The sequence below is a fragment of the Ciconia boyciana genome, chromosome 12 (assembly GCF_034638445.1).
Source record: "Ciconia boyciana chromosome 12, ASM3463844v1, whole genome shotgun sequence".
Lineage (NCBI taxonomy): Eukaryota > Metazoa > Chordata > Aves > Ciconiiformes > Ciconiidae > Ciconia > Ciconia boyciana.
This window is the reverse complement of record NC_132945.1, coordinates 23267542-23295303: the sequence shown is the minus strand read 5'-3', so window position 1 is coordinate 23295303 and position 27762 is coordinate 23267542. Positions and strand designations below refer to the sequence as shown.

Genomic DNA, 27762 nt, shown 5'->3' with positions numbered 1-27762 from the left:
GCATGGCCTGGTTCCTTTTCTGCCTAAGTTTAACCCCCTGTAGATTTTGAAGAATGGCTGATGTGCCCCACGCGTCACGGCACGCCACGGAACAAGAGGGAAGGTGCCTTACGGCGCCCAAGGCGTTGAACCTGTGAGGTAGGTAACATGATTACAATCTGAACAGTAGGATTTATTGGAATTTGTTTCAAAGATGCTTTTTTCTTTTTTTTCTTTTCTGTCTGAACGTGATGAAATGGCAACAGCAAAAGACCGGTGTGATTGGCAATGACTGATTCCTTCTGTGCATGTTCAAGGCATGAGCAGAGCCTGCCCAGTGCTTTTTGGAGAAAGGCACAGTGTATTCTGGGAAACCAGAGCTTTATCAGTGGCTTTTTTTCAGTCCCCTGGATGGCTTCAAGACCCACACTAGTTGTCCCAGAGACACCTGAAGTCAAAATTCATCTTGGAAGCAGAAATGCTAAGGACACAACCAAAAAACCTGGCCAAGCAGGGCAGATATTCACAGCCCTGAGTGAGCTGGCTGCCAGGAAAACACAGGCAGGCTCAACAGGACACAGATGATGGCTTTTGTCATCTGCTTTTGTGCTGTCCCTTGCTTGAAGGCACGTCAGGTGAGTATGTCATAGGCCCTTTCTTCTACGCCCCCACAGAGACTGGGATTGTCAACCCAAACAGCCCTGGGCACGTGCTCCTGTTCTCGCATGTCAGAGGTGCCACATCCACGGCCACGCCATGGGGCAGTCCAAGAGGATTGCACCGACTGTTTGAAGTAAGACCCCTCACGCACAGCCAGGCTGCCAACCCGTCACAGCCCTCCTCGGGCTCACCGAAGGCACCTGAAAGGGGTAAAAAAAAATCCCAAAGAGCTTGAGACACGAAGGACAGTTGCTCCTGAGTGGCAAATAAATAGCAGGTTTGCTGGAATAAAGCCCTTTGGAATCCAAGGTCCATCGCCCCAGTGCTGCCAGGAGCCTCGTCATGAGATCGGTCTGTAATTATAACTCTTTTTTAATGAGATTTCTTTTAAAACCAGAAACAGTTGGGGACAGGGCTTGCAGAGAGGGCTTGCCCGCCACCTCTGCCCTGCCAGTTGATCACAGCATGGGTTTGTTCCTATGTATGAGAAGAGGAGAGGCCCCTCAGAAAAGAAAAGAGTTTCAGCTGCTCCTGGAGAAGTGGCAAAAGAAGGCGGCTCCTAGTTCTGGTGCCGCTTCATGTGGAGAGCCAGATGGTCGGAGCGGGAGAAGCACCGGCCGCAGGCTAGGCACTTGAAGGGCTTGGCGCCCGTGTGCTTCCGGTAGTGCCGGGTCAGCTCGTCGGAGCGGGCAAAGCGCCAGTCACAGCCTTCCCAGGTGCATTTATAGGGCTTCTCACCTGCGGGGAAGAGCCACAGGTCACAGGCACAGCACAGCACCACCACGCAAGAGCCTACGCAGCCATGCATCTGCCCGGACTCCCAAACACCCATCCCGTCCTCTCAGAGATGCCCGTCCTCCTTGGGAGGCCCTGGAGGGCACCCAGGGCTGCCCCGCTGCAGAACAGGGCTCGTGGCCACGCTGATGCTTTACGCTACCAGGGTTCGCTTGCTGTACACAGCCCATAGCCACCAAGGGACCATAAACTGCTGAGCTGGAGTAACCAGGTCTTGTCCATGTGTCCCCCCCTGCTTTGCTTTCTAGGCTTGGTTTATAGTGCTGTTCAAGTTCCTGCCGGGTTTTGGAGCATTTCTGGCTAAAAAATTTTCTGAGTTCTTTTTTTTTTTTTTAACTAAAAAGCCAAAAATTCCTATGGAAGGTGTTCCTGCTCATACAGGTGTGGGGGGCATCAGGAGGAAGAAGGGGATTATGCCATATAAATTCTCCTCAAAGCCTCACATCTTTGAAACCACCATCTAACGCTCTCCGCCTCAAAGTTCAGCCCTGCAGCAGCTCTCCGTACACAAAACATTGTGTTTTCTTCAGAGCATTTGGGTGACGTAATGCCTCTGCCCTCTCCCCCCTCCCACCCATACACACCTATTCCCAAACTGAAATCAATTACATTGTGCCACCTCTCAGCCAGCTGGGAACTGGGCTGGAAAAGCCCGTGCCCGCTTCCAACTCCCTGCGTGCCCAGGTTGCAGAGCTGAACCCTGGCTGCAGCCCTCTCCACGCATGGGTGTGGTGCTCTCAAATATTAGCCCTTGCTCTTAACAGCCTGAACAAGCAGGCAGAGTTCAGGGGAATGTGCTGACTTTCCTGACCTCAAATATTTACCGTTTCATCAGCCAATTGCTGAGCACACCATCGCGGCATGAATGCACGTACACATGCAGCATGCATGCACAGGCATGTGTGTCGTGCTCTGACATGTTTCCCAGTGAACGGCTGTTCCTCCCCGCAGCCTGTGTGCTAGGCAGGCGGTGTATTTGGCCAGGAAACAGAAAACATTCAGCCACAGCAAGATCTACAGTGTCTTGTGCACACCAGGCAAAATCTGAAAGCACAGACACGTGAACCTGGAGGAGACAGGGCACCAAGACCACATCCTGCTCCCCAAAAAGCCCCTGGGCTCTGCACCATGAGGAGGAGAGAGGTGTATTTTTTATGGCTCAGGTAAATAGAGAACTTAAAGTCAATTTACAAGCAGGACGCTGGATGTTTTACGGCACGCCGGGGATCTCCAGGTTTGCGTTAGCATGCTAAGACAAAGGTGGGATTTGCACTGTGCAGCCACAGACATTGTCCCAGCCCGGTCACCTGGCTGGGTCAACCCTACCAAGGCCCTTTAGTTTCAAACAATAACAGGTTGATCTCCAGGATAGAAACAAAATGCTTTCCATTGTCCCACGAGCTGGCTCCATCTCCCAGGACAGCACGGCAGGGCAAGCTCAAACAAAGGACCCAAACTGGCATTCCCAGCCCCCGGGAGGCGGGTGAGCAGCCACCAGGTTATATATTTAATCTCACAATGGCACCCAGGAAATGAATGGTGTCTCCAGGAGATGAATACAGCCCGGCCCATAGCAACGGGCAAACCACAAGAAAAGATCTTGGAGATCATGTACTTCCCAGCCCAGCTGCCATCAGGCGAGGAATCGAGAGAAAGGGTGTTATTAACCCTTCAAGTGATGGCGCTGAAATGGCATCGAGCGTACTTAGCTAGCAGGAGTTGGGACAGGCCCTGCCGTTGCAGCTCCAGTGCCGTGCTCAGCGAGGCTGAGGCCTCAAAAGCAAGACATGAGGCTTCAAAAATTGGACGCAGACACCCTGAGCCTGCCTGCATATGGCTCTCTGTTTTGGATTCCCTTCTTTTTACCTGCCCCACACCACCACCAGTTTTATTGACTACTCAGGTCATGTCCTCCTTCGCCTCTCTGTCCTTCCCTCTTACAGGAAATGAAGTGGGAGGAGGCAAACGCACTTGGACTTCCAGCCCAGTTACTGGGAAACCTGGAAAAATGACTGCATTTTATTGGGTTCAAAAACCACCCATTTGCCTGGATACATCTTTATATTGTGACTGGTAAGGGCAGTACATGTCTCGGATGGTCGCCTCTCTGGGCACAGAGCTAAGACTTGTGCTCCGAACGGAAGGGGAAAAGAGATATTTAATTTTAAAGCGAGAGCCCTAGTGTAGCCCTGAATACAGACTGCTGTTGTGACAAATGCTTATCACCACCCAGCTCTCGGAGCCGGGACAATGTCCTTCCTGTGCCTTTCTTCCACCCCTTCCGTGTTGTTCTCCAGCCTGTTCCTACCCAGGCCCTGCCAAAAAAATATTGTACCTCATGCACAAAGAAAAATTCTTTGCTGGCTTGTTCGAAGGACTGATAAGATGAAAACGGAACAGAGCCAAGTGCAAGAACTGATTCCCAGCCTCAGGATGGGTTTTGTTCGTTGTTAATAAAAAAGAAAAGTGAACTCTGGGCCAGCTTAATTGCTTTCAGTAAAGATCAGCCCTTCTATAAAAGAGATTTATGAGGGCACTGATGGTTCCTGGACTACCTGGGGATCTGATAAAGTTTCAGGTATAATAAATGCTTTAATGAGAAGACCTGTGCTTGAATGCACAAGTGCCACTGAGCTAGGTTTACCCTGGGGAAGTTGGCTGTGGTGGGACTGGTGGGAGCTCCTCTGTGCTAGTGACCCTGCTTACAGCAGCAAGGGCAGCCCACGGCACCTTTGCCCTCGGGAATGAGGGCACAGCCCTTCTGTACGTGTATTCGGAGCCCTTCTGTACGTATATTCGGCAGCTCCAGTGATACACCACTGGCAGCTGCTAAGGGGACAAGCACTGGGCGCCAGCGGTCTGTGTGGCTGGTACACAAGGAGATACGAGGGGTTCCTTCCTCTCCTTGGGAACCACAGGGGCGCTTGACACAAAAGGGACAGCCCTTGTCTCCTCAAAGGTCATATATATGCACCACATGCCTTTACGCAATCTTTCTGTAGGCTAAGCAGGATCAGACCTGGCTAGGATTTTGGGAGATCTCAAAGGAAGAGCTCAGAGTGATAGAGGTTTTGGGGGCAGCTCCTCCTCCCGATCCAGCGACTCCAGAGCCTCCAAGAGTTCTCCTAAATTCTAGACGATCCCTCCAGAAGGCAAGCGAGTGCACACCGCAGTGTACAGGCACTATAAACCAGTGCAACCATTGGACTTTTTTTAGCATTAACATCGATAGACTTAACTGCGCTCCTTACCCCAATAACCACCCTAGACTAAGGTAATCAACTCAGCTGCACTATCACCGCCATTAACAGGCACAGTATAAGAAGCGTAGGCTGGCAGAGCTTCCCGGTGATGTGGTGCTCTTACCTGTGTGAGTCCTCTGATGTGCCTTCAGGTGGGAGCTCTTGGTATAAACTTTTGAGCAACCTGCAAAAGAAAAGACACAACTTCCTTGTGAGAAAGGGGCCCTTGCTCAAACAAACCCACAACATTTATATTTGAGGTTAGGGACAGAGCAGGCCTGAAAAGCACTCTGGGTAACTATGCAAATAAGCCTGGGTATACCCGTTTTGTTTCAGCAGTAACTAAAGAGCATTTGTTCTCCAAGACAGACAGACCTTTACAACACTCCATCTTTTGCCACACAATCCTGACCCCCATGGGCATTGTGCTGGGAATTAGGGGCAGAGGGGAAGAGTCAGGCACAGACTTTCAAATCCCCCCCTTCCTCAACCAGGTCTTCGAGGCAGGATGAAAACATCAAATTCACCACCGTTAGCTACTGGCTTTGTGCTGCCGTTTGTCTTTCTGGCTTCCAGACGAAACTGATATCACTACCGCAAGGCTAGGGGGAAGATGTGTTTTGTAATAGTCCCAGCCCCAGCAGATGTGGTGAAAATGTTCCAGGAAGCAGGAAACGCCAGGTACACTGTGGAGCCGCAGCTTGGCTTTCAGGATCCAGAATAAAGCCAGTGGGAAGTTTTTTCAGAAGATCAGCAACAACAGGTTTAATCAAAGAAAGGCTCTTAAGAGAAACACCGTGACTTTGCCAAAAGTTTCAACACCAGGCGTCTCAAAATGAATCATTGCTAGTTCCTCATTTCAGTTAGATAAAGTTTAGAAAAGCTTCTCATGCTGCCTTTATGGCCCTGCTTCATTGTGTTTTGACAAGTATATTAAAATATGAATTCAAATTTTTATGACCTGCATAAGCAACATAGTCGTATTTTTCGTTGCAGTGTTTCCACACAGCCTAAAGAAGCCTCTTGCAGGAGATCAGCTCTCCGTCCTGTCCTGCTCAGGAGGTGCAGGAGCAGCTACCTGCCTTTCCCCTCGCCATGGCAGGAGGGATAAGGGTTGGTGACCCAGTTCAATTTTGCTTCTGATGTTCTGAAGCCTCGGAGGTCCCTCATGCTCAGGAGAGAGAGAGGAGTATGCATGAGACCAAGGGCTGCCTCCCTGCTGGGCACAGAAACAAAGCCAGCCGAGCACCCAGAGCAGTTTCCGAACCCAGAGGGAGCAGCACAGAGAAGCCAGAGCAGGGCACGGCCGAGCTTCATTTCCCCATGAGCACGCAGAGGAAAAAGTGCTGGGGCCAGCACCTGGAAACTTGGATCGGGGCTTTGCAAACAGGTCTCCCCTGTTCATCCAGTTACCAGTGTGAATTCGGCATGCCTCCTGTTGCTTCCTCATGCAGACCACATCAGTAAGACCCGCTGCCCCGCCATCAGTCCTGACTGGTTTCACCTCCAGCTGAACCTCAGTGTGAAGGATTAGAAGCAGCCCCCCCCGTCTCTCCACGTACACACTACCGAGCCACCCAGTGTTTATTCAGCGCAGATTGTTTGGGGGTTTTTTGCACCACAGATGCGTTCCTGCCTTCCTATGCAGGCCAAAATCCTGCTGAAAACAGGTGAGCTTTGCCTTGGCAATGCATCCTGCAGGATGAGACTCTTGCTCTGACCAGTTCTGACAGGAGCAGAGGGGTTTGTCTCAGAGCAGTGGTCCGCTTACACCCTTAATCTGTCTCCCACCGTGACCTCCAGAAGGTAAAAAATTCAGCACAAGCTGTTAACCACAAAAGCATGGGTGCAGCTTCTGGCTCAGAAACTCCCTAATCTGCAGGTTGCCAGAGGGTGGGAAGGTGTACGCACAAACAGATCTCTCTAAACATATCCTATTCTTATATACTTCCTCGGGTCGCTGCTGGAGGCAGGATCTGGGCTAGACAGGCCTCTGGGCTGACCTACTACAGCCACTCTTGTACCACAGAAAGAGCACATAAATCTTGCAGGAGGCAGTTAGGAAATTACTTTCCCAGTTCACACACCCCCATGGGAAAACCATTTGCTAATCCCCAACAGCTCGACGGCTGGGGCTCAGCCCAGGAAGTGGGAGGTGTGTGTCCCTGCACAAGGACTGGTGATTTTCAAGCCCTCACGCTGGTGTCACTGGGGTTTCTCACTAGGGACACGATTGCTTCTCTCCCGCGCGGCATGAGTGAGAGTTTGCAGCTGTGAGTCCCACAAGCTCTGTGCACAGTGCAGGAAGCCCTGCAAGATCTCCTCCTGCCAAGGTGTTACAGGTCTTTAGATGGACATGCTCCTGCAGTGCGGTGACACGCAGGGAACAGCTTCAGCTCTGGGCTGATCATTACCCCGAAATGCCTTTCCACACCATCCTGATGCAGTACATGAAGCCACTGAAGGATATGACGCAGAGATATTCAGCTCATTGTCTCTTTGGAAGAAGAGAACTGGGGCTACGGAGAAAGACCATAAAGGCTGCTTATGGAAATTAATCAATGGTTTGCCACTTGTTATGGGAGAGTGGGAAAGGAAAGGTCAGTGAGAAAGCCAGCATGGTTTCACCTGCAGAGAGCATGCGGCTGCTCAAGGTTAGGCAAGACCAGAGGGAAACGGGCAGCTAAGGCAGCAGATTTCCAGGAGCATCCCTGTGCTTTGCAGGAGCTCTCTGCCTCTCAGAGCCAGGCTTGCTTTTGCCAGAGTGCAAAGAGGAAAGGGAAGGGGAGAGAAAAGGCATCGGCTAACGCAGGCAGGATCGACCTCTTCTACTCCCTTGGTGGCGGTAGGAACCCCACTTCCCTGGGGCTCTCCACCCAGCTCCATAGGTCCCTTCATCATGCAGACAAAGTGATTTCAGATTAAACTCCCGCAGAGGCGCAAGGTAGCCCCCAGCCTCAGTGTGTCAAGAAGAGGTTCCCCCCCCCCAGCGCCAAGCCAGTACATCAACCATGAGCATACCTGGGTAATTGCAGTGATGGATTCTCCTTTTCTCCAGCTCAGGGTTGTTGCGTCTGTTGTATTTGGGGGGCTGCATGACAATGTGCCCTTGGGAGAGGGTCCCAAGGCCATTGGGGACCGGGGGGACCTGGGATGACTGGACCAACTTCAGTCCAAAAGTGGCTTCATAGGATGGCGGGGGAGAGATAGTGTTGATGAGCTCGGGTTGATTTTCTGGGCTGCCAGGCTGTGAGTTGGGGGGTGAAGGGGGCAGGTTCACCCCTGGAACAGCGTAGAACTGCCCTGAGATATTGAAGTTTCCCTGTCCCTGGGAGACGTGTGGGTACTGCTTAACCGGCCCTCCTGGCTGGACAGGTCTGTGGACCACACTGGACATGGTGTTACCTGTGGACATGGTGACACCACTGAGACTGTTGATGGCTGTGGTGCTGTTGGAGGAGGACGTCAGAGTGGGAATGTCAGCGCTTCCGTTGCCAAGAGGCATCTGGTAAAGCTGGGATTGCTGTGGATTGGTGGATAAGGGGATCTCAGAGGGCATCTCCTGCTTGATGAAGATGTTGTTCACTGCCACTGACTGGGGCATGCTGAAGACACTGGTGAAGTCGGGCAGGGTCTGTGTGGAGCCAGAGGCAGAAGAGCAGGGCTGGGCGAAGCTGGTGCCAGGCTCTGTTTTGATCTGTGGGAATGGCGTCATGGGTTTGGGTGGCCGGTAAAGTCCAGTGCGCAGGTGCGTCGTGTCTGGCAGAATCACATTGATGTTCACGCTGTACGGCGTAGAAGTGGGCTTCTCTGTGGAGAAGAACTCATCCACCACTGAGGCACTCTCCCGGCGGTACTTCTTGTCTGGTATCATTGGGATGGGTGGCACCTCGTTTGAAAGGTACTTATCCATTTCAGACCGTGCCTATGGCAAAAAATACAGACAAGAGAACTTGTGAAGAGTGACCTTGACACACTGGTGGTGGGAGTCCAGTGTTCAACAAGTACTTAAGCTAGCAGGAAATCAAGAGAGCAGCAAGAACAGCCCAGGAGTCACAGGCTGAGGTGATTAGCTTCAGTCGCTGACTCAGCCACAGACTCCCCAGGAGTGAATCACTGTCCTCTGGCCCACTTCCCTCCTACCCATCTGCGCTGATAACAAAGGATAAGCTAGGCAGAGGGTGCAGTTATGAGAGAAATATAGCCTGATAAAGAAGAGCCAAGCTTTAGGTACAAAGCTTCGGTCACACAAACAATAGAATTTAACACTAGAAACGGGATGAAATCAGAAACTCTGCTCCCATCAGCCTCACGCTTTGGGCACGTTGGATCTGCAGCCCAAATTAGACACGTTGACTCTGGTCTCCTTTAACCTCGACAGCCTGGGATGTATTGCATTTTATTCTAGGACAATATCTTTAATTAAGTGAGAATATTCTAGGACAGTATCTTTAATTAATTGAGAATAATTTGGGCTATAGCCCTAGAAATCTAAGCGATGTTGCCACTAACTCAGTGCACTGTGAGCCTAAAATGGAAGCTGCCAGGCATACTATTACTGTCTTGTCTTGGTAAAGTGACTCAGCCCTCACCTAACCTTTGGTTTAGTTCTAGTTTTGTAGAGCTGTTTTTACAAGTTTGGGTCCTCCAAGCTAATAGGACCTCTAGCTCAGACAATCACCGCTTGCCAGGGTTCTTCCCCTCCTGGTTCACGTCTGATGCGGCATCCCACTGGATCCAGGCCCAATAATTCAGCAACCTGATGGAGCAATCCGCTAGGAAACTCATCCCCTGGCATTTGATGACTCAAGTTCTGCTCTTTGTGGTTAAAGATACCAGCACTAATGCTCTTCTAGAAAGCTACAGCATTTAATTATGTGGTTATCCATGTGTCAAGCTCATTGCAAAGCCCTTGTAGACTCATTCATATGTAGAGGAGCTGGCAAAACCACCAGGTTTCCCTGGCAGAGCCTACAGCGCACTTCAGGAGAGCAAGCTGATCTCGCCCCACACCCTGCATGCTTGAGCCGAGGGTTTTATAGCTCTGAACTATGTCACTGGAGTGCAATGGGCCAAAGTCATCCCGGCTGCAACTTCATTGCTCTTAACAAAGCTGGACAGGACCCAAGAGATTTCCTCGCCCTTTCCAGCGAAACATGTCACCTGTGCTTCCAGCTAATTCAGAGCCTTTGCACCTCTGCAAGCCATACTGGCAACGCATGGGTAAGCTGGCTTCCACCCAAATACAGGTATGTGCCACAAATATACCCTCTTCTACACGGCTAGAAGCTCCGAGCAGCTGGACTTGGAAGTGCTACGCTGCACTGGAACCAAGCACACTGCATTGGGACTGTGTTTTCTACGCTGTGCTCGCTGCGCTGGCGTGTGTACGCACTGTGCTGTAAATCCTCTCCGTCCTCATTGAATGTGCAGGCCCTGAAAAGTCCCTGCCCTCATTAAAGGAAGCTATATGTTGGCACTACAAGCTCACTGTGTGTCACATCCTCATCTAACCGCCTCTGCTCAACACAGCGCTGCCTCCACCAACACCCCCCTCCGTGCTCCAGTGAGGAAACCCGTGCTCAGACATACCCTAAAGCTAAGGCTTCAGCAGGAGGCAGGGAAGAGAATCGGAGACCCTCAACTCAGTCCTTGCAGACTGGTCTAAAATCCTGATTTCCTCTCTGCTCCCCCCGGCAGTGTCCAGCTTGGGTTCCCGCCCGAGGGAGAACCCCGCCAAAGCTTTGGAGCTGAACCCTGCGTGCTCCTGCCCTGCGCGCCCACACCGGCATATTACTGTTACCCTTGGGAGTCAGCTTGCTCTAGGTAGTACCAGAGGCTCCGAATGCCGTACATACCTGAGCAATGAAATGACCCACTTGCCAGGAGTGGGGGCAGGGGGAAGGTGTTGGATGCCATTTACTTCTACACTTCCCTTATCTCTGGCACTTAACTTTCTCACCTTCAGTTCCCAAGGGAAGGTCTCCCCCCCACAACTCCAGTGGGTCCTTCTATGGCAGGTGACCAGGGAGGTATATTAAATGTAGAAGGGCATGGAGGGCCCTAATTTCAGATCCAAAACCTGCATTCTCAGCCAGAGTCCTCCTGTCCGCTGCCTGCCCCCATGTTCAGTGTCTCCCAGCCTCCTTTTCCCTCATAACCACCCCTACCTGCAGAGCAAAGTCTTCTTCCTGTCATTCCATTAAAGCCTGATAAATCCACTTCTGATCCTGAGCAGCCCCAGCGTCCTGGGGAAAGGTGTTAAGGGGCAGCTGGTCAGCAGAGCAAAAGCGATGGGCTTTCACCGGACAGGAAAGGCTACCAGCCCTGTCCGTAGCTGCAGCCCCACTGGTGCGTGCAGGACTGGGACGGTGAGGGCCCCACCCTGCTGGAATCCAGACTGTCATAATGCTGCTGATTGTGTCACAGGTCCCACACGACCCCGAGGGCCCCAGCGTCCTCCGAAGAGGGAGAAAGGGGCACTTTGCTTGTTTGTGGCCCAGAAACACCTAGCAACCCTAGTCCACTCCAGCACTGCTCACGCTGGGTGCTGACACCTAATACCAAGCCATTTCCCAAGCTCTACCCAAAACCCACTCCTCCGCCCACGGTCAGCACAACTGGGATGACTAAGCGCTGACGTGTCTGGGTGGGATCCAACTCAAGTGTCCCGAATGCAGGTGTCTCTATCTGGCTGTCACTCACGGCTCCTTTCATGGTCGGTGGGGACCCAGTTAATGGAGACACACAAGCCACAAAGGAGACAGCTACACTGGCGCCCAGGTGGCTTGCACAGATGGAGACACCATGAGCAGGAGGAATGCAGCGGGGTGGAAGCGGGGGTGGAAAGAGGGAGCGGAGGTGCTGCCATGTCCTCGCCAGTGGATCTGGCTGGCCTGCGCTGGGGCTGGGTGGGTGGGCTGAAGTCCCAGCTCAATCCCTTAGGGGCTTTAGCGGTACCTCTCACCAAGGGGGCAGAAGCATGCAGACGGAGGAATGAGGAAAGCGCTTCACCTCGAGAATGAGCGGCGGCATCCGCTGTTCCATCCTCATAGGGTGCAGCTGTGGGGCAGACAGGGCTGGGTTAGTGGGGCGGTCTCCCCCGGGGCCCAGCCGCCCCCCACAGGCCTCCCCAACCACCCCCGGCCATGGAGGGCCTCACCGCCCCCCTCCCCAGCCCCTCACAGCCCCCAGGGCCTCAAGCTGCCCACCCCGTCAGCGGGCAGGTCCCCGCCGCCATCACCAGCACCTCCTCCCGCCCGGCACCCCCCGACATGGAGGCGGACGACGGTTGCCGGCCGTCGGTCGGGAGGCAGCAGGAGGCCAGAGCAGCCCCTGCCTCTGCGTCGCCACCTGCAGGCCGGGAGGACCAGCGGCGAGGGGGCGGAGCGATGCCCCTTTGTGGGCGTGGCCAGCCCCGCTGTGGGGAGGGCTGGGCGGCAGCCATGTTCGTGTCCTGGCTGCCCGGGCCTGGTGGGGGACCCCCTCGGCCCCCCGCCCCGGGGCCATGGCACAGGAGATGCCGCCCGCCTCCCGCAGGCCCCCCAGACCCAGGCTTCTCCTGCAGAAACAGGGACGGGGGTTCGGAGGCCGCAGGAAGAGGAAGCAAGGGCTCAGCGCGCCCAGCCTGCGCAGGGATGACCTCCATTTTCCTCCTGTCCAGAGGTGTGAGTGGAGCCAGCTGTGCCTTGACATCCCCTTCTCTCTGTTCACTAACAGGGATTTCTTTTTTTTTTTTTTTTTGGTCTTTCTTTCCTGTTTAACATCACCTGTCCCGGAGGGGGGTGGGAGGAGGGACAGAGCAGCCCGCTGCGGGGATGGGCAGGGACTCGGTTCCCAGCTCACATAGCCACTCTCTGTTTTTATGTCTTAATCCTCGCCGAGAGGCAGAGCGGGATCTGCCGCGGCGTTTGGAGCTTGCCCAAGGAGGACGGCCTCTTGGTGAATCTGGGTAGCAGCTCGGCCTGGCTGCAAGGTTTGGTGAACTCTGGGCTTCTCACGGGGAAAGAAAAGAGAGCTGAGAAATACAGAGCTTTCCAGAGGAGGCTTTGAGGCATTTTGAGGCGCAAAGGCCTTCAGAGATTTCCAGCCCAGTCAAACCAGTAAGTTCTCCCAGTTCCCATGGGGCTCCCATCTACAAAGGCTACCTTAGGGTAGGCAGAAATGTTCGTGCTGTGTCCTGGGAACAGGCTGGAAACCACCGGAGCAGGTGTCAAGGGCTGAGCCCGCAACACTCACTCAACGCAAGTCATGCGCATGAGGGGGTTTTTTTTGGTGCAGAGCTGGGGGGCTGGGGCTGTGCCAAGCCCCAGCCCCCCTTCCCTGGAAATGGCACCCACCACAAGGTGCTGTGCTAGCCAGGAGACCCCATGCTCAGCTGCATGCCCTGGGCCTCAGGCACAACTCCTCTGCCCAACATCTAACAGGCTCCCCATGCCATGGGCCATGGCATCTGCAAGAGCAAGGATATGAGAAGCTTTCCCCAGGAAGAGCCGCAGCCATGCCACCAGGGCTCGGACGAACCGTGCTTCCGGGCAGAACTGTGGCAGCACCGCAAGCTAGATCCAGCCCTTCCGAGGTGAAGCTTTCAGCATCACACCACTGCCAGGCTCCTACAGAGGACTTGGGGGAATCCCACCTCTTCAGGCACAGGACCCCTGGCAGTGGGGTCCCCAGGGACCTTCTCTGCAGTTTGCCTTCAGCTAGCCCATTCCTGTGCTTAGCAATCTCCAAGGTGGAAAGACTTTGCCAGGACTTAAATCTCCTTTATCATTCCCCGTATGCACTACAGCGTGCTGGCAAATGTCCTGCACACCTCTCTTCTCTTGCCTTGATTCCCCCCAGCTTTCCACAGAGGGCTGAGGGCTCTTCTCACACCTCTCACCCAGACCCTTTCTCCAAGGTCAGTGCCTGAAATAGGCTACAGTCCTCCAGCACCAAGTTAAGGGGAAGAGTTATCTCCAAATCCCAAAACAGTATTTATCGCCCTTCTGTGGGTTCAGTGTCAGCCTGTGCCCATTCTCATTCCACATCCTTCTCTTGCAGCTGCTGCTGCCTGCTTGCTTCCAGTGTGCCCATTTTCTCTTCCACAACCCCTAGGTTTCACCCTAACCTCTACCATTTCTCCAGTTCAACAAGATTGTGGTAAAGCCTTTTCTCGCCCTCCCAGTTTGGGGTCATGCACACATTGTCAGGCTGGTCAGGGCTGCAGACCAGCAAGGGCTAGAAACCAGCCCAGGCTTCCCTCTCTCTCACAGAAAACCAGGAAAAACAACTCAATGGACTCAGTTTTCCCATTTTTGGGGTGTTCATATTCTGGGAGTTGCATCTAAACGGAGGATATTCCTTGGGAGGCCATGATAGACCACAGAACCGTATGGCCTTGAGAGGTGCCAAACAGGCTGGGAATGCTGAGAGCTGCCATCCCCGGGGAGCCACTGGTCTCCACGTGGTCTTCATGCCTGGAAGCATGAGGAGATGCTTAAACATGAAATCTCCAGGTCAGAGCTACCGGGGTTTTGGGGTTGAAAGCTGTGTCCCATCACCCCCATCAACTGGAAAAAACAGCTTCAGAAGCACCTGCATCCTTCAGCCAAGCTCCTTTGCAGGTAACACTTGAGCCTGCAAGTGGTGGTCCAGCTGCCGGATCCCTCATTTTGGGGTCAACCACACCAGGAGACCAAGAAAACCCTCTGCTCTGCCAGCCATCTGCATTCCAGACCTGCCATGGTAAGCAGCACAAATACAAAGGAAGCAACTGAGGGCAAAGCGGGCCCCACCAGGAGGAAACCCCATAGATGCTGGGTCTCTGCAGACTCCTCAGCCAGCCCCAGTGGCTCCTGGTGACAGGCTGCAGCCCTGCCTGGGGCGGCTCCAGAGAGGGCAGCTGAGGACACTGTGGTGGGCTCACATGAGACAGCAATGACCTGGAATGTTCAGCCCATCCCTTCCTCCCTGTCTGCCAGCCACAGGCAGGGAATTAACTATTTTCTTGCCTTTTTGAGGAGGACTGAACTTATCACATAGCCAGGGAGCTCAGTTCATCTCAATACTGCAACAGAGATACCCACCGTGACTTGATGGAGAAAGACTCCAGGACCTTCTAGCTGAAGAGCCACTAGGTCTTTCAAGGGTTCAGTGGCCCAGTTTCCCCTGTAGTCACTAGCAATGCCATCATTGCAGTCACCGGAGACGAGGATGAGATACAAGGTCTGGAGGCAGGCATGCCCCGGACTCCACCAACTGCATTGACCAGGGCTCCAGCAGCCATCATAGGAGCCATAGGTCACTAGCTCAGGCAAAAAGTGAGCAAAGGGGAAATACAGGCCAAGCAGACATCAGCAAAACTTCTGTGAGTTTAGAGGTGTCCAAACTGGGATCTTTGGTTTGGCCAGGAAGGGAAAGCCAATAAGAATAGCCTTTCATACAATAAAAGCACTGAACTCCTGTCGTGTTTTCCCATCCAGGTCATAGTATCTATTTCTGGCCACGAAGGAGGGTCTTTTCAACTTGCCAGAGAAAAGCAAGCCAAAAAAAAAGAAGCAGGAAAAGGAAAGGGGTTCAAGTGAGCACTTCGTCCACTCCAGACAAGGCCATTGGACACCAGTTTGTGTCACTGGACCAGCAGGACCGGGTTACACTCAGCACTGGCACATCCGAACCTGGGACCTGGTGACCCAAATTCCCTGGAGTGCAAGATAACCTCAGCAGCCTCTGAAAGAGCTGTATGTAGTGAAGCACCCAGCACTGTGAAATCAGTAAAAACCCAGCCCTGCAAGCCAGTTGCTCGATGAAGAAAGCAGACAATGAAGCCCTGCTTCCCCCAGCTTCCTCCAGAGTGGATTCTCCTGTGGCTAATAGGCACTGACATGAGTCTTTCCCCTCTACCATCTGCCAATTTTCATAAATCCTGCAGGAACCTCCTGCCTCAGAGACCTCTATCCCTCTTTCAGATATCGTCAAAGGCAGGGTGAAATGTTATCAGGACATCGATCAATAAATGCAGAGTCCAAGACAAACATTTCATGGGAGGACGCAGAAAAAAAAAACGTCGCTTGAGCCAACCATGCCATTTTGCCAGCGATTAACCGTGAGCATCGTTAGAAGAGTGCTAGGCACTGCAGGCTGTCGAGGCAGGAGGCGGGACGTGTATTTCCCATGATTAAACGCTTTCTAATCTGAAGTTGATAAATAACAAACCGCCATAGAAACATCAGATGTTGTCACCACACGGGCAGCAGCAGAGAACAAGGAGAGAAATCAATGTTTGCTAAACAGGCAATGAGCTTGTAAAGTTGGCAGAGGGAGCGGTTGGGGGGGAGAGGACTTGGAAGGGGGGGAGTTTCTTCAGTACTTGGCAGCTTCGAGCCCTGCGCTAGCCCCTGCCTGGCTGCAGCCCCCCCATCCTGCTCTGCAATGCTGGGAGGCATCAAACCCGCTTTCCCCCTTCCCAGCTGGGTCGCAGGCTCTTGCTTACAGCCAGCCCCAGCCACAATGCTGTGCTTGGTCACTGACGCAAAGAGCTTTCGGGAGAGGGGTGCAAGCAAAACGCCAGCTTCGCCCGTGCAGGTCACAGCCAGCAGCACAGCCCCATGATGTGGGGGTTTGAGGGATGGAGGAACGGCAGAGCACCCACTCCAGGTGCAAGGGGGGCCCCTCCTCGGGGCGAGGGACCCTCCCTGAGCACAGGCATGCGTGGGACAACCATTGCGCCTGTTGTCCGGGCCCTGGGATTACGCAGTACAGCCTCTTTCTCATACATGCACCTGCGTGAAACTCCAGCCTCCAAGGGAATCGGCAAACAATGGGGAGGATAATCATCAATCAAAAACCATGGCAAGTACCTGGCAGTACCCCTTTAAAGGGACACGTTATAAATAGACCGTATTTATATACAGATTTGGTTCAATATCAGCATTTATTGTCTCCTAGTTAAATATTGACCTGAGTAAATATTTGTTTCTCTGATCATTTGGTTTTGATATTGACCTCGATCGACATTATTTTCTGTTTGTTCCTCAAGTCTTCTGGAACTCTCTGCAAAACGGGATTAGCAAAGAAACCCCCGGGGGCTCTTCCTTTCAAGTACACACAGGGCCAAATGTGTGGCTGCTGTAAATAGGAAAGCACCATTGCAGGCAGCAGAGCCGAACTCTGTGCTTATGTAGGTGGGTGCTGGCCTGCAGAAGGCCTGGGGTGGGCTCCTCTGCTTGCTCTATCTCAGAGAGGTTAGGAGCAACTCCAAGAAACTAGTGCTGCCCTCGGAGCATTCAGCTGTGTCTGCATTACATGCAGCGGGGCGAGATTCATCTTCACTGCCTTTGGCTACCTGGAAAGTGAGCATCTAAGCTGAAGTCTCTGTGCAAGCTCTCTCTGGAGTCCATGGAGGAGACTGCCAGAGGTGATTATCCCACCTCTGGGATAATCTTTCCATCTTGGAGCTTTCCATCTTGAAGCTTTCACACCTTTCCACTTGCAAGAGCAGCTCCTGGAGCTGGACAAGGCCACAAAGAGAAACCCTTTCTCCAGGTTTCTGCCAGCAGCTCATGGATGATGGCCCAGGAGCTGAGCCACACTGCTCTGGAGGGTTATTCTGGTATTCTTTTCTGCCCTTGTGTTTGGACTACCCAAGGTAATTATCACCTCTCAGAAACAAGGAATTTCCTTGAGGCCAAGAGTCACCATCAGGGCAGATGTGGGCAGCTGGGAGGTTGGCTGGCCTCTGGCTGAGCCAGTAAGCAGCAACATTTCCACCAGACTTGCTGACTCTGTTTGCTATTCCTTTCCTCCGACAACTGATAAAGACTCACTCAGAGGCAATCTACCTTGGTTATTTATCACAGAAATCATGCCACTACAGTCAGCAACCCCAAAGGCCAAAGAAACCAGGAAAAACACCCTCATCCAACTCCAAGGTCAAGTGCCTGGAAGAGGAGCTGTTTGGAGCAGCCAGACTCTAGCGGGCTTTAGGAGAGCAAGCAGAAACCTTTGAAACAATAAAGCCATGAATGGACTGAAAAATAACTGTCAGTGTAGACCTTGGAGGCACTGAGCTTGGAGAAAGGTCTGTCCCAGCTGCACCATCTCTGGCCTTACTGAACACAGTGGCCATTCAGCCCCTCTGGCCTTAGGCAGGTCTAGACTGGGGTGGTGGGTCCCAGGTTGACATTAGAGTATCTCCACACTGGTTTCGCCTTTTGCAGACCTACCACACACAGCCTCGGCACTGGATGGAGCCTGAAGGCAGGTGGGGAAACGGGGACAGCCCTCTCTCCTCACCCATTGCTCCCTGCTCTGCCCCAGCAGAAGGGCAGCTCTCTTAAAGTGTGGGAAGGGAGGACACGAGGACTTAAGGGAGTCGTGCCTTCATATGCAGCTTTCTATTTCTAAGCTGCTCTTGCTCAGCAAAGGCTGGGGTCAAGCCCATCAAAGCCAACTGGAGGTTTTCCATCAAGCTAAGTGGGCACCCACTGTTGGAGGCGGGAGGCTGAGCTGGGTAGACTTTTGTTGTGAGCTGGTACAGCTATTGGGATGTTTTTTCTGGAAAGATGAAACGATCTAATGTTATTTCAACTCCTGGAAGATCAGGAGGCTTGGAGCTACTTCAGCCCCAGCCAAAACATGCAGGAACTCAAGCGTTCCCCTGGTTTATGCATGCATACAATCAAAAGTTGAATTTGGGTAGCCGTGCAGCCCCTGCTGGTACCATCACTAGAAGCAGGCCCACCTGCAGCTCCATTTCTCCTCAGTTGCAGCCTCTGTTCCAGCACCCCCTCTCCCCTGGATCTGAGCAGATGGAGGCTCTCAGATGTCACCATTCCCCAGGATGACCCGGACAAATTTATCCACCTGTTTCTAGCTATTGCATGGCCATAGGACACTGGGCTTGTCCTTGAGCCTTCCAGCTCCCCTCTGGTTACACATCCGTGCCATGGGTCCTGAACAGAGTGTGACATGGGAGAGGCTGTTAGAGCTCATAGGGAGCTTCCCCAGCTGGGTTATGGGTGGGATTCATTCTGCCTCACTCAAACCATCTAAAAGCTCACACTCATCACCTCACCTCCTCTGATCAGAAGAAAAGCAGCACATTCCCAGGGCAGGGTCTGACAAAGGCGGAGTGAATCATCCGCTGCTTGCTGGGGCTTGTGAAGTCCTCCTGGCATTCAGCAAGCGATAAAACAGGCCAAAAAGTCTGTTCTTCCCAGTACAACGCGCAAGGCAGACCCAATACCCCAGGCACGTCTGGGAGAAGTAAGGTCAGGTTTCACATGCGGACAGCAAATCCCGTCCTTGTGGCCCTCAACTTCCTCACCAAACCAGTTAGCAAAACAAAACAAAACAAACCTTAAGGCAGGTGAAAACATTGTGTTTGAGTGAGTAGATCTTTGGGCCAACTTCTTTCTTCCAGGCTTGCACAGTACCTAGCACAGTACAAGGCCAAGAAGATACTGCCAGAATCAGGGACCAAGGGGGACGTTGGAGCAGGTCCACCTGCTGCAGCCCCTTCTGCCATGCATGCTACCCTATGTATTTCCTAGCATCTGTGCAGCTAGGAGGGTCCTTCTGTTAACCTGAGAGCAGAAAGCCTCCAAGAGTTTCCTCAAGATCCGTTCCCTCAGCTTAAACCCTCTCTTTCCACATTTTCCCTATATAGAAGTGAATTGTCAATTGCTGGTAATGAAGGGCAACCAATTATGGCACAGGCCGATAACCCGCAATTGACAGTTCCCGTGGAGAAGGCGCTGAGCCCTGCAGAAGCTCCAGCCAGAGCATTTTGGAGCCTGGGGTTTGCCAGCCCCTGGGAAACGCGGGGCCTATGACACTCATCGTGTCCCAGAGGTGATGTCAAACAGTCAGCCAAGCTAATGATTTTGAGTTCTCCCAAAAGCACAACGCAGAACCACAAAAACACCAAATATTGAAAGTTGCTCAGAATGAAACGTTATGTCCTAAAACAACAGAATTTTGAATGATCAGTTGGGAAGGGGAGATGCCCCAATTTTTCCATTCAATTTAACAAACTTGGGTCATTTCCACATTTTAGAGAACACCACCAAACCTTCTATTCATTGCGAGAAGGATTTTCATTTGAATATATTCAGCCACTCCTGGGTTCAGCTCCCTAAACTGTCCTTGAGGAGCAGCAAAATGGAAAATGATGGTGTTGTACAGGCAACATTAAAATGATGGGCTGGATTGGCTGGTGAGTAGGTACCCACATATCTCTGCCCTCTCCAGGATGGGTTCAGATTCATGAAACAAGTTGCCTTAGATGTGATGGACGTGATAAGGGATGGATAATATTCTTTTCTCCTGCAAGTGATAAGTACCTGTGTTTTTGGACCAGCTATACTGGGACCAATTTCTTGCCATTCTCTTCTCCTGCTTGTACTGGAAATACTACAAAGAGCAAGGTCAATTACATGCATTTTAATACTTGCAAATCCTGTCCTTGGTGGAAACTTGAAGGTCCCCATCGCATTAAAAAAAAATTTTAAAATAATAATTTTCAAAGAATTCTCCGAGCATTTCTGAACTTAATGAAAGATTCTTTGTTTGAGTTTCAATCTGAGCTTGGAAGGGGCTGAACCTCTTTGATGTGGTAAACAGCCCATGGGGGTTTTTTGAGAGTTTTCATGCTAGCTCAAGTTCTGAGAACATCTGAATTGTAAACATTAGTTATCCAATCCCCAAACACCAACGGTACCCTGTGACTCATGTAATTCACCAATGGAGCACAAGAAAAGCAAATATTCTAATCAAGGGGCTCAGCTAACAAGACGGTCGTAAGTGTGATTATTTGCAGTGGATGGGTTAGATAAAAGAACTCACTGGACCAGGGAACGAGAACAAAATAGCGTAGGTAGCTGACCAAACAGGTTTGAGAGGGGAAAATTCACAGTTGATGATGCACCGGCCAGAAATGCACTACCCTAGACCTTCGTGAGTAATTTCAGATGACTGTGTTTGCTTCCCACAGACTATTCAGGAAGAGCGATAAAGGGAAATCCGTTGCATTTATTATGGAGTCGGTGTCGCCTGCTCATTTCCTCCCTTAAATACCTGCCTTTTCAGTGTTCAAAAAAAAAAAACAACCAACCCAACAACATGCTTTTCTCGCTAATTTGCAACCTCTCCCATGTCAGCAAGTGGAAAACAGGTTCCAGCGAGGGCTGTGCAGGAGGAAAAGGAACAGCACACCTGTAATCTTTTTCTTTCTCGGCACTGTCCCTTTCTCTCGCTCCCCACCTTGCCGAGCCAAACTTCCCCCAGGCAGAACAATCAGCCTTTGTACCACCCGGACAAAGCCATTGTGCTCCAACGAGCTCAAAGTTCGGCCAAGCCGTTTCATCCTACGCCTCGTCTGCTTCCAGCAGCGCTTGCGTGGGCACCCGCACACACACGGGGAAGTCTGTGGGTTTGGGGGATTAAGAAAAATAAAATAACAAACGTGGTGGCTGAGATCCCCCAGATTTCCCGGTCTTTGGCTCTCCGGTAACACCGGTTTTGTCCAAAGCCTGCTGAGCAGTAGCAAGCTCCCTGCTGACTTCGGACCTGCTCCCACAACAGGATCTGATCTGCAGGGAGCCCACCACCCTGACACAGGGCTGCGGCAGGCAGGCATCCTGCCTGGAGACTGCCCCTCAGGGTCTTCCTGCAAGAGTAGAGGGACAAATTCATCCCTTCTGAGGACTCTAGCTTAATTTCTCATGGCCCTGCAGACACCTGCCAGACAGCAAGCTCATCAGACTTGCAAATCTGCGGGCTGGTCCTGAAAGCATCAGCCTTCAGCTGATCCCAAAGCAAAATAGCCTGAAAGGATCCCTCCCTCCTGAGATCCCTCTAGCCAGAGGCCACGCAGGGCTCCGCCGCACCAGCTGCCACCATCTTGACTTGTGCTGAGACGGATCAAGTGAGCCCGTTCCTCCAACCCAGCCTTTAACGTGACATCTCTGTATCACCAATCTGTTTCTGCACACCCCTCGAGCCTGCACAGGCTGCTGGCACCCTTTGAAAATGAATTTTGCACAGCATTTTGCACACTTCTGTGGAATGCATGGACACTTTTGAACCCTTCTGCAAAGCCAGCAGGATCCCAGAGGGCAGAACATCCCTGCCACCCAAGAGGGAGTGAAGAACCACGACTTCACGCTGCCCACAAAAGCACATTACATGGCCTGAGCAGCTCAGAAAGAGGAAGAAGGGGCTGAGTCTGAATCCTGGGCAGATCACGCCAGCCTGCTCCATTTCCACGCCTGTTTGCACAGTTGTAAATGTGGGATCCTGGCAGAGGCCTGAGCTCAGGTCCTCGCTCAGCTGGTGGAGTAAAGGATGGGTGAGGACTAAAGGTAGCACACGGCTCCTGCCAGGGTTGTGAATCACGGCTGGTCCGACACGTGGCGGTGCAAAGCCCGCGTAGTCCCCTTGCACCGTCACGATCCGGCGGAGATAGGCAGGGGAGTACCTTCACACTGCAACACCGCGAGCTCAAAGCCTGTCCTCAAACATGGGCACAGCTTGGAAAACAGACACTGCCCTGTTGAGCTTGTGTCTGTGGTGTCCCCATACCTGGGGCCACATTCAGCAGTGTGACCTTCTTCTCCTGTGTGTGCTGGGCAAAAGGAGGACCCCGGGAGAGGACACAATATTTTCAGTCCCCTCTGGGCATCCAAGGAGTGACATTAAACTGCAGAAAGATGCCCGGGCTCAGGTACTCCCAGCCACAACAAGCTGTCAACATCTCATTACAGGCCCAGAGCAAAACTCCAAAGCTACCATCTCCCCTTTCCCTGCAGAAAAGCTGAATTCATTCATTGCATGCAACTCCTGACAGCCCAAGGAAATGAATCGCTCCTTGACAGCTGTGCTGTGGACTTCTACATCTCTACTAATACATAAAGTGGAGCAGGACTCCTTCCTCGTCCCAATGCAAACCACATCTGTATGAGCAAGATCCATAACCCAGGTTCCGACTGGACTGTGCAAGATGCTGGACCACCGGGGAGCAGGAAAGCCCATCCCTGGTCCAAGAGAGAGCCACCATCTAGTCATCACCCCAGCGCAGCCACACTCATGGCAAGGATGTGGCCAAAGGTGCTCAGACCCATGAGATGCAGGACACAGCACACAGGGCCCTGCAGGGACAGAGCAGGATTGACACAGCTCCTGCATTGTCCATAAAGCTGGAGCACACCTAAAAATGCTTGGCCCAGCTTCTCCTGTGATACCAGACGCAAGATCCCTGCCAGAATAAAGTCAGAGGAACACCACAGCACCTATGTCCACTCCGTTGAAGGGGTCTGGGAAATGCCCTTTGCTGAGGTACTGAGGGTACTGAGGACCTGAAGCTCCAGGAAGAGCTCTCTGGGAACAGCACCATCCTGATACCATCTAATCTGTTCAAGCACCTCCCAGATGCTGGAGCTGTTTTCTTCCTATGCGAGCCCCCCGCCCAGCCCTCGGGCAGGGCAGAAGGGAGGTGCGCCAAGCACAGGGGTGAGAAACTGCCTGTGGGGTAGGAACTGGGCTTAGAGGACACAAGGGGAGCTGTTTGCTACCGCTTCTCAGCTTGCAGCAGCATAGCCCACCCAAGGAAAGGGAGGCAATGAAGGACGAGCTGGCTTGGGGCTATCCCCAGCCACACTCACCAGGATCTTCCTCGTCACCCATGACAGCCTCTGTCCCCACTGGGTGCTCACCAGCCTCAACACAACTGCCCTTGAGGCTCCTGATACAGGTAGGCAAGGGGTTAAACCAGGGGACAGGCTGTGGGTTTTGTCCCTCTCTCTTCCCAGCAGCATCTTCGCCGGGTCCTGACCTCACTCAACGCAAACCCAAACTTGCAACTTTGCAACTTGCAAACCTAAGTGACCCCCCAACATCAGACAGCAGCTCTGAATTCACGGCCGGTACGACCCACTGAGACAGGCACTGCCTTCCCCGAATCCTTGAGGACGGGCAATGGCACCTGGCAGGCGGTGGCAGGGCTGACGCCCCCAAGAACCCCCATTCTCCCCACCTCTTAATTGTAGCAAACCCAACCATGGAGACGAGCACGGGCCACCCCTTCCACCTCACCAGCACCTCGTTCTCCTCACAACTGCAGGAAAGCCCATTAGGAGCCAGCTTCTGTCCTGCACGTGTTGGGCAGGGAGCAGGGTAAGTGCCATCTCCTTCCCGACCACGCTGGAGATCTTCCTGCTAGAAACATCTCCAGGATCATGAAAACCTGGGTCTGTTCTCACCATCTCACTTTCCATCACCGCAGCTCTCTGCCCAGGGATGGGGCTTGCACCGCTGAGGACCACACTTGCACCCAAGGGAGACCATAAAGCCCCAGGTGGCTCCAGGAGGCCCCGGAGGGATGGGGTGGCTTAGAGGACTTGGCAATGGGGTAGCTCATCTACCGTGAGGTCAAGCCCAGCCCAGAGGGACAGAGTCATCCATCTGACAAGCAGCAGATGGGCCCCGGTGCTCCCCCAGCCCCCTTGCTCATCGGGGGTACCCGACAGCCACGCAAAGGAAACGTCTCCTCCTCTTCTGAAATGATTCCCTGGTCATGCCTTGCTTTTGGTTTCATTTATTTTTATTTTTTACCTTCCTTCTAGCATCGGCCTCTTGAGATTTAAAGGGGAAAATTCTCTTTCTGGCCAATCTGACTCAAATCAGAAAGGAAAAGTGCTTTTCTCTCCCAAGCCCTTTTCTCTCCTCTTTTCTCTTTCTGTTTGTTTTTTAATTTGGGGCAGGGCCGCTGGAAAGGCAGAGAAAAGGGAAAAACTAATCGTAAACTCCACAAAGGATCTATTTCCACCTGACTCAGACTGAATAAAATTTTCGACAGCAAATAGCTCCCACCTTCCACTCTTGTTTGAAAAGTGATTTGGGGCCGGGGGGGACACACACAACTTTGCAGCCAGCGAGATAAAGAGATTAGCTGTGAGTTTGCTCCTTTCTTTGCCGGAGATCAGCGAGACAGAAGTCGGGAGAGCTGGAGCAGCAGGAAATTCCCCGTGGGCGATAGCCAGTGCTGGAGCTCTGACAGGTCACAGCCTTTTCCATAAGTCTTGTCAAACTGCTCTGGTAAACACCCTCCCGGAGCAAAGGGTTTCCCAGACGTGCAGCCATCCAGCTTTTCCACCCTCCAGCTACGGCAGCTTCTTCAGCATCTCTTCTACAACCACCGCAGCCTTTGGCATTCGTTAAGAGAAAGGGGGCCAACACACAGAAAAATCCTCCCCGGGAGATGTGGGGTCCAGCCTGGGCTGTCAGGGTTTTGCCACCCATAACGCTTCACCCCGGGTGGGTTTGCAAAGAAGTCCCGACGTGGCCGTTGGGGGCTGAGCGGGTGATGCACGGAGCACGGGTGAGCTGGTGCTCAGCTCCAGCCCTGCAGTTTTCCAGCCTCCACCCCAGGGACTCCATTGTCCTCAAAGGATGGTCTTGTGGCAAAGGGATGACATCTCTGATCGGCCACCCCGGGGCCCACCCTTGGCTGCCTCCACCCCGGAGCAAACCGGCGGTGGGGTGGCGTTGCCCCAGGGATGGAACCGGGGTGAGAAACCCCTCGTCCCTCTGAAGGGCAGCAAGGATGGCGTCGTGGGATGAAGGTGTTTCCAACCACGGGTGGGCTCTGCATCCCGACGTCCCCCACGAGGAGGACGGGAGGTGGCACGGGGCCGGCCAAAGCCAGGAGGCCCTGCTGCCCATCCGCCCCCCACGGCCATGGCCAAGGTGTGGGGCGAGCACCAGCCCTGCTGCCTAATCCCACCCGGCAGCCGGGGTTACGAAGGGGGAGAGAAAGCAAACCTCACCCTCCCCCCAGAGCAAACAGGGAGCTGCCGCCCTTTCGCACCGAGGACGGGCCCCAGAGATAACCCACACCTTTCTGAAGAGCCACCACCCGACCCTCCGACTTCAGATAACCCACCCAAACCCAGCACGGAGGAGCAGGGGCTCCGACAGCCCCGGAGTTATGGGGAGAGGCGCCGAGCCGGGACCACTGCAGGGGAAGGAGGAGGGTGCTGCATGGCCCTCTCCCCCCATTTTGACCCCCACATCCACAACCACCGCTCACGGCCGCTGTGGATGCCGGATCACCAGGGCATCACATGGAAATACGGCAATGGAGACGCTGCCTTCATCTCGCCACCTCCCTCTGAAGGACAGAGCCACAAAACTGGCCCTTGGGGCATCAGTGCCGCCGGGAGAGGGGAAGCGGGCAGTGGAGACACAGCCCCAGCCCCTACCCCGTGCTGAACCATAGCCGCCCACCATGGGGATGCCCTCCCGGGGGTCCCCAGAGAAACAGCGGCCAGGATGAGGGGGTCCCTGTGGAGCGGCCGTGGAGCGAGGGGCCGGAGCTGCCCTCCCGTCCCGATCAAAATGGCGCTGGGGACGCGGGGTGCGGGGTTAATCATTAGCCGCTGGCAGTGCCGGGCACCCCACACCCCAGCTCGCCCCATTCCTCCGGGGGGAAAAGGGGCCGAAGTCGTGGCAGAAGGGTGGGTGCAGGCCTGGCTCACCCCCTTTCCCACCAGGAAGAGCGGCTGAAGGCTCTTCATGGTGGGACGAGGGGTCCATCACCCAAAACGCCAGCAAGGAGCCTTGCCCCCTTGCCTGGGGTGGGCAGCAGGGCTTGAACGTGCTTCTGCCGTGGCCCAGGACAGGGACGGGCGTGCAAGAGGGGCACGCGTGCAAGAGGGGCACGCGTGCAGCTACGCCCCAAAGCCGCTTATCCGGGTCTTTATCTCTGGCGCGCGCGGGGGGGACGCTGACGGGGAATTTCAAGGAGCATTCCTTCCCCGCCGTGGCGGTGGAAAAAATAAATATAACAAAATAAAATAGAAAATAACCTCCCGTTCCCCCCCCATCATGCACAGACACAGCGATCCCATTGCCCACGTCCTTCCCAGTGAGCCAGCGGCGGTGCGGAGCCCCTCGGCACCCCCTCACCTGCCGGCACTGGGGGAGAAGGACCAAGCCCCGGCTGCGAGGAGTGAGCGAAACCCAGGCTCTCCCCCAAAACGGGCGACAGGGTGTTTTGAAGAAAAGCAGGAGGAAAAAAAAAAGAAAATGAAACCCAACACGCCCAAGAGAAAATCCGGCGGAGGGGGAAGCACGAGCGTACAAAGCAACGGAGGTGTTTTAGCAAAGAGCGGAAAAACAAAGCAGAATTAAGTCAAAATCCACGCTTGCGTTTGCAGGGGGCATTAGCAGCCTCCATGCACCTGAGAGGGCGAAGCTGGCCCCTTCCCGCTGCCCCACGGCAAACCGCCGGCCTCCGCCTTACCTGCGCCAGGTCGGGCGGGTTTTCCAGGGGCCGGGCGGGGGGTTTGATGTCCTCAAAGACAGGGGCGTCTTCGCTGGGTTCCCCCGACATGGTGACGGGCTTCAGCGGCGTAAATGCCGAGGTGTCCTCGGGGAGCGGGGTGTGCAGCACCAGCCCGCTGCTCATTCCTCCCACGCCCCTCGTGCCCTCTCCCCCGGGGGGAAAACAAATCTTATTTTAAAATAATATTTAAAAAAAAGGGGGGGGGGGGGCGAAGGGGGAAAAATAAAAAGGGGAGGGGAAAGGCAAAAAAAAAAACCTGAAGGCAGAGGCGAGCCGGAGCGAGTTGCTAATCCTGGGAGGCCAGGTGCCGGGTCGCGGGAAGGCTTTACCTGGGCTGCGGGAGGAGGAACGCCAACCTGGAAGCAGCGGCGAGGCCGTGCGGAGCCAATCAGGCTCCCGCCGACAGCTCCGCCGGCAGCTCCACCGGGCCACCGGCAGATAAAAGGCTGTCGGGAGCGAGCGGGTGGCCGGGAGCCTTGCCGTCAGCCATGCTCTGCCAGGGCACCCGGGCAGCACCGGTGCGGCACATCGGCTCTCACCGGGATGGAGGGACTCGGTCCTGCCGGTGCCACCCCAACCGCGGACCCCCGCCGGGGCTGGAGCCCACCTGCGGGGCTGGGGAAGGGCCGAAACAACCCAGAGCAGGGATACTCTCTCCCATATTGAATCCCCTGCACTGAAACAAGGGGTTTATTTTAGTTTTTAAAAGCAATGGCTTTTTTTTTTTAATGAGAAAATGCTGTTTTTCCAATGAAT

At 53.7% G+C, this 27762-nt stretch overlaps 1 protein-coding gene across 1 annotated transcript; it reads right to left on the bottom strand.

The window, feature by feature from the left end:
* Positions 1 to 11: 11 nt before the first annotated feature.
* On the bottom strand, positions 12 to 27129 carry LOC140658446 (Krueppel-like factor 5). Its single transcript, XM_072876885.1, has 5 exons — positions 26965 to 27129; positions 11691 to 11738; positions 7698 to 8601; positions 4801 to 4860; positions 12 to 1377 (listed from the first exon to the last, which is right to left on the bottom strand). The coding sequence occupies exons 1-5, from the start codon at positions 27127 to 27129 to the stop codon at positions 1199 to 1201; spliced, it is 1356 nt and encodes a 451-aa protein (XP_072732986.1). The 3' UTR covers positions 12 to 1198.
* Between the last annotated feature and the right edge of the window lie 633 nt (positions 27130 to 27762).